The 11,876-nt window shown below is 37.2% G+C and overlaps 1 protein-coding gene across 1 annotated transcript; it reads right to left on the bottom strand.

Moving 5' to 3' along the window:
- Positions 1–270: 270 nt before the first annotated feature.
- On the bottom strand, positions 271–5,574 carry LOC131955132 (uncharacterized). Its single transcript, XM_059319109.1, has 2 exons — positions 5,481–5,574; positions 271–2,779 (listed from the first exon to the last, which is right to left on the bottom strand). The coding sequence occupies exon 2, from the start codon at positions 2,764–2,766 to the stop codon at positions 901–903; it is 1,866 nt and encodes a 621-aa protein (XP_059175092.1). The 5' UTR covers positions 2,767–2,779; positions 5,481–5,574; the 3' UTR covers positions 271–900.
- Between the last annotated feature and the right edge of the window lie 6,302 nt (positions 5,575–11,876).

Here is an 11,876-nt window from a genome sequence, read left to right as displayed (position 1 = left end):
GATGGACTGTAAACACGATGTCTTCATAGACTGGTTAGATGGACTGTAAACACGATGTCTTCATAGACTGGTTAGATGGACTGTAAATACGATGTCTTCATAGACTGGTTAGATGGACTGTAAACACGATGTCTCTATAGACTGGTTAAATGAACTGTTAACACGATGTCCTTATAGACTGGTTAGATGGACTGTAAATACGCTGTCTTCATAGACTGGTTACATGACAAATTAAACAAAACCTTATGAAAAATCCGATATCTAGATTTATTTTGCTTAACATTACTTACAGATTAACTTGATAACTTACTGCACATAAGATTTAATCAAATTTAAAGTTTTACTTTTATCAAATGACACTATATCTTTTATAATCAATACCTATCGAATTGAGATCTTCATTTCAGTGATTAAATAATAAAATGATTCAAGTTCTTACACACATGGTGTACTAACGTGTATAACATATGTTTGTATCGAATTTTAAAAGATTATTGTAAGTAGACTTATATAAATATAACAAATGTAAATATAAATCATCCAAAACAACCCGATATGTTTTACGTCAACAAAAACAATTTTAAACAAGATATTCAAATTAAAAATTAACCATCAAGAAAAATCTAAGTATTGTGTGTTTTGATGAAGCGATGATCTGTTACTGCCATAGCTTATTCCTGTAATTCGACAGTTAGATACATGTATAGTGATGTTTTTAACCATTTGTTGGTAATCTCACCTGCTCGAGTTTAGACAATTGTAATATTGTGAAATACATGTCAGTAGCTGATAAAATAAATAAATGCCATTTTTACACTGAGCAATTTGCAGTTACAGTATTAGATTTGGGCTAATTAAAATCTTTAAACAAACACCTTTTCTCTTATTTTGACCAATGTATTACATTTTTTGAAGTAAAAACTTCTTTGGAAGAGTAACTGGTATAAAATTAGAATAGTTACTTTCAGTCTCCCAGTACCTAATTGAATTTAAATACCCAGGGACTGTGTGTGTTTTCTTTTTATTTGGCGTATCTTCACTGGGTCGGCTGCCAAGAACTATCAGTTTATCATCGTAGTTGATGGCTCCGTACAATTTCTTTTGGTAGTTCCATAGTTTAAAAAGAAATTTTACTTCCATTTTTGAGAAAAAAGACGTTTTGTTAATGAACCACAAACTACCGTTAGCCTGTAAAATATAGGTGTGTTTGTCGTTCCTGAAAGTAATCAAGTGTTCTGCTGGTCCATCAAGATTGTCTAATTTAGTCCATGTTTTTGAAAAAATATCAATTTTATGAACGGCTGTTTCGGCTACACCGTTTTGATTTTCAGGGTAAAAAACTAAAAGAGAGTTTTCAAAAATCGTTGCATATTTAACATCCACATTTGCCGGAAAGTCGGTAAACTTTTGTAAATTCACTTTCTTTTTTCTTGGGCTGATGTTGTATATCATTTTATCTGCTTTGTTTAATACGTAAATAGACTGCCCATGTGAAACTAATAAAACATTACTACTGGGCATTTTGATAACTTCCTCCCAGCTGTTGTCACAAAAGACAAACATTTTACTGAGTCCATTTGGTTGGTGACGTTTTTTCCCTGTTGCATAAAGTTCGTTTTCAAAGGTCACGACCTGGATATCCTCTTGTAAAAAATCACACTTGGAAATATGGAACCGTTTTTTATCGAGTGCATTTAAAAATACAAACTCTCCGTGTCTTTTGGCTCCAAATCCACCTTGTGCGAACTCGCTGCAAGATCTGTGTACGGCGCCAGATGACCACTGACCATGCCTGAAATCTTGTACATGGTATGACAAAGCGTCAACAATGATGTTTCTAGAGGCAAAGTTTTCTGAGAATAATTTCGATTTCAAAGCACGGGATAAGAAGGTAGGATTCACCAGACATGTCCTTACCAACTTCAGCAATGACGTAAGTTTATCTTTTCTAGAATTATTCTTCTTTACTGCAACATCATTGGATGAACTTTCATCATTGTTGAGTATCTCAACGTCAGAGTCTAATCCATTGTAGGTTTCTTGATTTAGATTTTGGGCATTTTCGTTAATTTCGCTCTGGTACGTATCAATTTCACTTATCAAGTTGGAATTGTCAATCGTAGTTTTAGACTCAATAGATAAATCCACGTATTGATTAGTGCCATCGATACGTGCGTGGTCTACCCACTTGATTACAGCATCAAAAACTACATCCTCACTTCTAACAACAAGTGCTTGGTTTTTGACCAAATTACGAACTTCAGTGTAAGACAGTTGAAGGAATGTTAACGACAGACTAATTTGGTCAAAATTATTCAACATGAATGTAAACATCTTGTTTAGAACTCTTTCTGAACCCAAAATACTTGCATTAGTGTAAATTTTCTCCCAAGTATCCATTGCTATTAATTCAATTGCAAAGTTTTCACACAGATTGACCATGAATGTAATCTGCAGCTGATGAACCGCTCGCCATACTTCAAAAAGATTTTCTGAATTTAAAATATTTTCACCTGTGTATATTGTTTTTAAAATTAACTGAAAAACGTCGCAGGAGACATCTTGTAGAACAACACAGTTCTCTGTGACTTCCCTCATACCAGAACGGAAAAGTCCGCGAAAAAAATCCGAACAGCCCGCTAGGATGACTCGATGACATTCGATTGTTACGTCGGTGATCTTGACACGAAAGTCAAAGAACATTTTGTCATTCCACACATTCTCCAGACACTTGACGATCTGAGTACAGATGTTTGGTGGGTTCATGGTGTCAGTTAATCTGTAACAAATTATCAAGGAGTCAGTTAATCTGTAACAAATGATCAAAGAGTCAGCAAATCTGTAACAATTAAGGATAATAGAGTCAGCCAATCGGTAACAAATGATCCTAGAGTCAGCCAATCTGTAACAAATTATCAAAGAGTCAGCTAATCTGTAACAATTAATGATAATAGAGTCAGCCAATATGTAACAAATGATCATCGAGTCAGCCAATATGTAACAAATGATTATAGAGTCATCCAATCAGTAACAAATGATCAAAGAGTTAGCCAATCGGTAACAAATGACCATAGAGTCAGCTAATCTGTAACAAATGATCAAAGCAAAGAGTCAGCCAATCTGTAACAAATAATCAACGAGTCAGTCAATCTGTAACAAATGATCATAGAGTCATCCAATCAGTAACAAATGATCATAGAGTCATCCAATCAGTAACAAATGATCAAAGAGTCAGCCAATCTGTAACAAATGATCAAAGAGTCAGCCAATCTGTAACAAATTATCAAAGATTCAGCAAATCTGTAGCAAATCATCATAGAATTAGCCAATATATAACATATGATAATAGAGTCCGGCAATATGTGGTAAATTTTTTTAATAAAAAATACACAACCCTGACATTAATGATCTGTGCATTAATTTTAAATCTGTCTTTAATACTTTAATACTAATATTTGTTTCTTGTAAACATTACTTCTTAAGTAATTACAAAGTTCTTAATGTTTTCTTTTGTTCATACTAAAAATGCAGTAAAATGATTTAAACATAATTTTTATCTATACCCTGAAACGTTCAAACAATGTAGCTGAGTTTTTTTTTCAACCAATAATGTGGGAGCACTTGAAATTTTTGGGAGGGGGGGGGGGGCGGTAGACTATCTTGGGGGGGGGGAGAAATGCCTGTAAAAAACTCATTAAAAACGTTCTGGTCTATAGTTTAAAGAAACCTCAAAATTAAGTGTTGTATTTTTTTTTACAAAAATTCTATATTTTTTTTTTACCAATGTAAAGTATTTTGTAAGAGTTTTATTTTTTTCAAAATTTAGCTTTGTCAGTTATTATTTTTTACGGTTAGAATTATTAAGCTTTATCTAGTATTAAATAGATTAATACATAATATGATCAACGTAATTTGTCCATAACCTATAGCAGAACACCCATGTATCTGGTAATATGCATCGACTTTTTTTGTAAGCCCAAGTAAATATGTTGTATATTAAATATTTATTGATCCTAGGCCTCACCAGATTAACCCGGCTGTTCTATGACAATAGTTTACAGAATTGAATATTGTTGAGATCGGGTGAAATTGTAATGGAGTCTAATTTGAAGAGCTCAGTCATGCATGGGCTAGTGTAATCCAGATTTGTTGTTGTAAACAGCTATATTATTTTTTTCAGAAGAACTAGACTCATGTGATTCATTAAATAACACCAGCGCTTAATAACTCTGGATTAACTCTTGTTTATTTGGCCTTTATTGCATTGAAAGATGCTTAGATTAAGACGGTTCAAAGAGTAGCTTTAAATTACTCTACTTACAGTCTAGTTTTTATTGGGAGAATGATTTTTAAGCGGGCGTTTTCAATGCTGTTTTTTTTCCAAATGCCACTAACTAAACCGCTGTAATATCCCTATTTCTTTTTAAACAATATTTTAAAATCGGACACTCAATCCTGTCTGACCAACTGGCCCTTACATTAACAATAGGGCTGGTAAGTCGGTCACCAACCAGTTCTATGGTTTATGCAGGTTTTATTGAGCTGTAGAACTGATTGGTGACCTACTTTCCAGCCCTATAACCATCTACATAAAATGTTATATTAACTTGAATACCGATATGTGGTATACAGTATCTTGCATATATTTTGCTCTTGAGTATAACTGAACCAATTTCTTCTACCTCTACCTCGGTTGAAACACCATGTTAATTACAAGACCAAACAAAATACCAAAGCGTTAATTTCTGAACTACGATTAAGCTATGGTAAAGCTCTATAACTTAAGACTTTGATAATTTAAATAAACTACCACAACCCTAAAAACTGATATTTGGTATTTGTCAGTTCATTTTGTCCGCATTCTCATCGCCAGTATCTTAAGGATCTATTGTAACACTAACTATGCCTTAGTCTTAAACCTTTCTCTAGACCACGCATTTTATGATTGACAATGTTAGAATGTCGTTCGAATCCACAGAGTATCAACAATGTATAGCACCCAAATATTTCCCTAACGATATCCTTAAACCAAACTATAAACCAAAACAAACTCTAACCATTGAATCTTTTTCCCGTTCGTGCCCAAGACACATTGGGAAGATGAAACATAGTTCATCTATTTCAGTGACCTTGGCATTGCGGTCAGCACTTTGTTTCACTAATTTGTACTCTGGGACGGCCTAGAGATCTCAAGTCGGGATCCGAACTCGAGACTTTGGGGTTTGCTGTCGTAAGCTCTACCATTCGACCACATCGACCCTGATCAAACAATAGTTTTTATGAATTAAAGTATAATTTTGTCAGTTAGGGGTTATATAAAAATGAATGCTGTCTAAAACTGCCTACCTAAACACTAGTTTAAACACGAAACCTAATAAAGATCCTAACTTTAAAAGTAAACCAACATCAACACCGACATAAAACGTCAAAACTCTCCTCTTTACTCTTATACCAGCTTCTCGCGTAATTATTTAAAGTACCTTCATTAATAATTTGGATTATATGATGTAACTTTAAAAGTTGTAGATCTAGATCTAGTTGTTTACAAGGTCTGGAGTAAAAAATATAATAATGTTGATTGCAAACATGCGTGCTTCAATGGTGCGACACACATTAATACATCTAATATTGGAATTAAACAAAGTGCGCAAAAGTTTGAGGTTTTCTGAAAACACTATCAAGACGTACTAGACGACTCAGTTTAGTGTTGGAAAACAGTCTGTCGGCTGCACTACATAACACATACTGATATTCCATTGCACCCACCCCCACCTTTTATAAAGCTTTTTATCCCCAAATTTAGACCCGAAGACCCGCCACAACCCTTTAGGATATTCCAGTGGCGTAGAAAGGTCGGGTGTCACCCGGTGCAGCAGCCAGTTGTGTCACCCCCTCACCCCAGACGTGGATTGAATATAAAATCATTATGATTTTTCAATAAAACCTTTTTCCTCTGGCAAATTTTGCAACATTTAGTTGATGTAGCCCCCCCCCCCACCGATGATAGCGTTAAACTATGCTCAGATTATACTAACGATGTTTATCTATAGTAGGTTATACAGCTTAATGTAGCTGGTTTACGTCATGGTGTCGTCGTTCCCCCCACCCTTGTCGGGACTTGTCAACATTACTCTTAAAAGTTTATTTAATTCTAATTAATCAATTATTTAACCGGAATAATAATTTGTTTCTGTATATATTTTGCTAACTTTTGCCTTTGTGACACCTCCCTATATGGTGTCACCTGGTACGGTCGGCCCCCACCCCCCGCTCGTAACGCCTCTGTGATATCCATTTTCTGACGTCCATGCGGGGTAGGAGGAGGGTGTCATAGTAAAGTAAAGCTTTGTGGACGCTTGCAGGGTGGGGGGGGGGAGGTAGGCTGGCTTAGCGGTAACTTTCATCATATAACATTCGCATACTAATACGGTGATAACAATCAATATGGTTACAGGATAAATGATCATAGACAAAATATCGCAGACAAAATATCTCACGGACAAATTATCTCAGGACAAATGATCTCAGGACAAATGATCTCACGGACAAAAGATATGAGGAAAAACATATCAGGACAAATGATATCATGGACAAATAATCTCAGACAAAATATCTCATAGCAATTTATATTAGTGTATGGTCATCAAATCCAATTTAAGACCAATTCAAGTTACTCTATCGTAAACAACTTGTACAAGAAATGCGACGAAACACGAATTCCCTCCACTTATATTTTGCTGTAACTAAATATTTTTTTTTTTAAGTTACGCATTTAAAAATTTACAGATTTGAACGTTTTTGTCGCACCGAAACGCACGTAGATCTAGATGTAAACCAATATAAAAAACATTTCTTTACTTCCGGCTTTAATGGTTTTAAGATACTCATTACCATTTGACAGGTAAAAAAGAAGGTATATTTTAAAATTCCGCAAGAACATCAATATAAATAGTGGTAAGGTTTAGACCCTAGATAAACTTTCGGTAATCCCTTAGTTTAGCGTCGGTTATTATTCCGGAATCGTATAGCAGTAAAAAACAGTAAAACAATAACAAAGTCTGTCACACACTTCCGGAATTCACCGGAAGTACCGTAAACCATACTTTATTTGGCGTCTTCTTTTATTTTTAAACAGAATGTTTAAAATTTGGATAGATTTAATTTTGTAATCATTTTTACATTTTGTAATCATTTTTACTATTTTCGTAATCTAGATTTTTTTACTTCGCCTAGCAGCTAGATATCTAGCTAGATCTAGATTTAATTAATTAATGGTCGCAAATCCGCTGCAAGCCAAAAACATTAAATTATTACATTTGATACATTATTTATATTTATATATGTTTTTATTTTTAGATCTACTAATTTAAATCTACTATTATATTTATTCTTGTTTCCTTTTGTCGATTAAACTTAAAAAATTAAAACATTAATTTACTACAATCGACTTTCAATTTATTTATATTTCAATGGTCAAATAAACCATGGTTTACCGTAACTCTAATTACCGAAACTCAACAAACATTACCCAATAATTTCCGACGCTAAACTAAGGGATTACCAAACTTTCAAATAATCGACTCCCGTCTGGCTATAGTGCTCTATATTTACAACAAATATATATATATAAAAACGTTATTCATTTACTATTGAATAGCTTGGGGTGTCAACAACAGTGAAACAATGTATCTAGATCTTGTGACCTACTTAGGTCGAGTCATTTTTATTTTGACATTGTATAATTCCTTATATGGAATGATGGTGTAACACCTGGGGTTTTTCCACTGACTTATTAAGGTGTTTGAGACATAGAAATTTTCCATTAAAATCTGATTGAATGATTCTGATCAGATGATTATCCCAACCAATGGCGACATGAGTTGAGGATAACCTCCCCTGTCACAGAAGTCTTTAATTGCACTGCACACTCGCAACACGAGGCAGTTTATCTTGACCTGGCAGTCTACGAGGCAGTTTTACCTTGATCAGGCAGCCGTCCATATTGTCCGGCTATAGACTCTGACCATTTGAACGTGAGAGTACTTAAGACCTGTGTGTGCCTTGCTTTCTTAAGTTGATTTAGTCTTCTAGTTTAATATTACTTGTCGCTAAGTAATTCCTGAAGCTACAGCAGTGTTGTGTGGCCTGTGGCTATTGTTAGACAGTGTAGAAATCTGTGATAGTGTTTTTTCCTACATTGTGTAAGTTGGGTTTTTGATATTTTATACATTAAATATTTTATCTAGTTCATCCTTGTGTTCTGCCACAACTGTGTTCGCTGATTAAAAGGTCGTATGTAGATTGGATGAGTGTTAATTACAATAGTATCACTAGCTTCCCTAGACATTAAATTCGAGCCCTAGTGTGTCGTTGTGTTAAGTGTTCATCCACTTAGGCCGTAAGGCATTTGCATATGACCCCGAAAAAAGAATCCGGGGACGTTCTCCTTCTATTTGGCTGATAGATAGGTTAACGTTACAAAGTGGGGGCTCGTCCGGGATTTAATCTGTCGTTCCAGTTGTTGGTTATATCAGTTGAATACTAAGGTTAGTTGGATTTAGTTGTTTTTATATCCAGTAGCGCAGTGTTCTTACAACGCGCGCTCAGGCTAGAGTATCTAGGTCAAATAAGCAGACGTGTCACGTCCTACATTTAGAGGACAAGTACACGGCCCAACGCTGTGTATTAATTTAAAGGATCTAGGCTTGTTGTGATTTTCAAGTTAGTGTTATGGAGTCTTTTTTGGCTAATCCTACTGTTGAAGATGTAGAAAAGTTGAGTAGAAAAGTTTTGGTTAGTGTTGTTAAGGAATTGAAATTGGATTATTCTGTTACGCAGAAGTCAGAAGTGTTGAGAGATAAAATTGTTGTTCATTTCATTAATGAAGGAGTATTTGATGAAAGTTTGTTGGCTGGTGTGTTGCTCCGCGAGGAGAAAACTCTAGAGAAGGTAGAATTAGAAGCTAGAATTGCTTTAGAGAAGGAGAAAGTTGCTCTAGAGAGACAGGAGTTAGAGGCTAAAATTGCTTTAGACAAGAGGAGGTTGGAATTAGAGTTTGGTCAAGTTAGTGATGTTACTTCTCTGGTAGATCCAAAAAAGTTGTCGGTAGGGCAAGTGATTGCCAAATTTGGGAAATTAGTTCCTAAATTTGATGAAACAGATTTGGTCGTTTTCTTTAACTCGTTTGAGAGTTTAGCGAAGACATGTGAATGGCCCGAAACTTCCATTACTGCTTTATTGAGCTCTGTCCTTACTGGGAAAGCTGCAAAAACATACCAGGCACTCTCTCACGACGTTCAAAATAACTATAGTTTGGTCAAGACTGCCATTTTAAAGGCCTACGCACTGACGCCCGAGGCCTATCGGACAAAATTCCGAACACTCCGCAAGTTACCCACACAATCATATGTGGAATTTCTCTTTGAAAAGGAGAAAATATTCTCAAGGTGGCTACACTCTGAGGAAGTTTCTGAGTTTGAGAAACTCAGGTCACTTATCCTAAGGGAAGAATTCCTATCGTCCCTGCCTGAAGAGATACGACTACACATTCTGGATAACAAGATAACTGACATCCAGAAGGCTGCTGAGTCGGCTGACACATATATGTTGGTGCATAAGAAACCACCAGTGTCAGGAAACCGCCTCAACCCCGTGCTTCCCCTTTTTGGCAGCAATCCTTCTGTTGGCCAACATTTGAAGGCATCACAGTCCAGAGAGAAACCAAGATCAACTCTCAATCGTCGAGCAGTATGCCAGTTCTGCAAAAGGCCTGGTCACCATGTCAAGGACTGTTACAAACGTCTTCAGAATAACAGAGAGGTGGTGCGTACTTCTGCGCACTATGCTCTGTCCCCTCAAGCAGCCAGTTCAACTATGAACTCTAGAATTCTAAAGGACTCTAACCCTAAGTGTCCGCAAGAAGGTAGTCAAGTCTCCACACATTATGTGCAGTCACATTTTGACTGTTCTCGCCACCATCCAGTTTCTTCCGAGTCTACCGATCTCGAGGGATCGAGAAAAGTTGACTTTTCATCTTTTATTGCCGAAGCCATCATTAGCAAACCAGGTGATCCGTTGTCTCAGAAGAATATCACTGTTCTAAGAGACACAGGAGCGTCACAATCACTCCTTTTGAAAAGTTCAATGGACATTTCACCTGAGACGAACACCGGAAGGATTTCCATTATCCAGGGAGTGGGGACAAAATCTACTGTCGTCCCTCTACACCAGTTTGCCTTGAAACATCATCTCGTCGAAGGTGAAGTCATTTTAGGTGTGATAGATAGTATTCCAGTCCCAGGAGTACACCTACTTCTAGGGAATGACCTTGCGGGAAGCAAAGTATACCCCTGTACGGTTTCAGACCCTTTGTCAACAGTTCCAGATAATGATTATGAACTGTATCCTGCATGTGCGGTGATAAGAAGCCAGACCAAACAATTGGCTGACACAACGTCTGAACCACATCTACCATCATCGTCAAGAAATTCGACTCCCAAACTAGAGTCTATGCTTCCAGAAAACACAAGTCTGGGCTTACCCCTGAGGATATCTCAGGAAGACATCATTAAAGCTCAACAAGTCGACGCGGAACTCAAAGCAACGGTCGAAAAATCTCTATCATCTGACGATGGAGAATATTTCTCCGAGAACGGCCTCTTCTTTCGTCGCGCTATACCAGTGATTGCCTCACCAGCCGAACCATGGTTGGGTAAAAACCAGCTGTGGGTCCCTCCACCTTATCGGCATGAAATACTTAAGCTGGCACATGACCATCCAATGTCAGCGCACCCAGGTGTCACTAAAACGACGGCGAAGATCAAAGAACTGTTCTTTTGGCCCAAAATGAGAAAAGATGTGTCGCGTTACTGCAGAAGTTGCACGAACTGTCAGTTGGCCGGAAAGCCAAACCAGACAATTCCTAAGGCCCCTTTGAGTCCGATTCCTGTATTAGAAGAACCCTTTTCTAAAATCGTCATGGACTGTGTAGGTCCCTTGCCTAAAACCAAGGCGGGCAACGAGTACCTACTGACCTTTATGTGTTCAAGTACCCGTTTTCCCGAGGCGATTCCCTTACGGAACATTAAGGCAAAGACTGTAGTCAGAGCCATGACCCGGTTCTTCACTACCTTTGGATTACCTAGAATCGTGCAAACAGATCAAGGCAGCAACTTCACCAGTCACCATTTTCAGGAAGCACTAGCCAAGCTAGGCGTTGCCCACATCACCAGCTCAGCCTACCACCCTCAGTCTCAAGGCGTACTTGAGCGGTTCCACCAAACCCTCAAAACCATGCTAAGGACATTCGCTAATAGTAACACCCAATGGGATGAGTCTGTTCCTTGGATTATTTTCGCCGCGAGGGACTGTGTCCAGGACTCTTTAGGCTACTCGCCTTTTCAACTTGTGTTTGGACATTCTGTCCGTGGCCCCCTGAAGCTGATACACGAACGTTGGACAGGTACCAGTGATCATCCAGTGGAAAACTTTGACGATTTTCACGTTCGACTGAAAGCCGTGTGCGAAATGGCTCACAAGAACTTAAGAAAGGCCCAAGTGAGAATGAAAGGACTGTATGATAAGAGTTCTTGTAAACGAACATTCAATCCAGGCGACAAAGTTCTTGTGCTAGTGCCTAATCTGAACAATGCGTTATCCTTGAGATATTGTGGACCCTTTACTGTGCATTCAAAATTAAGTGATTTGAACTATGTTGTCAATACGCCCGACAGAAGAAAGAAACAGACAGTGTATCATGTCAACTCACTGAAAAAGTATTATGATAATTGTAACAATTTTCAATCCACAGCTAAAATTACTTTACCTGTATGTTCAAATGTTTCTGATGATGTGATACATGATAAATTGAAACCCCC

The sequence above is a fragment of the Physella acuta genome, unplaced genomic scaffold (genome assembly GCF_028476545.2).
Source record: "Physella acuta isolate Inbredline_101_S28 unplaced genomic scaffold, ASM2847654v3 ptg001057l, whole genome shotgun sequence".
Lineage (NCBI taxonomy): Eukaryota > Metazoa > Mollusca > Gastropoda > Physidae > Physella > Physella acuta.
The sequence above is the reverse complement of the archived record's forward strand: the minus strand, read 5'-3'. Positions and strand labels throughout refer to the sequence as shown.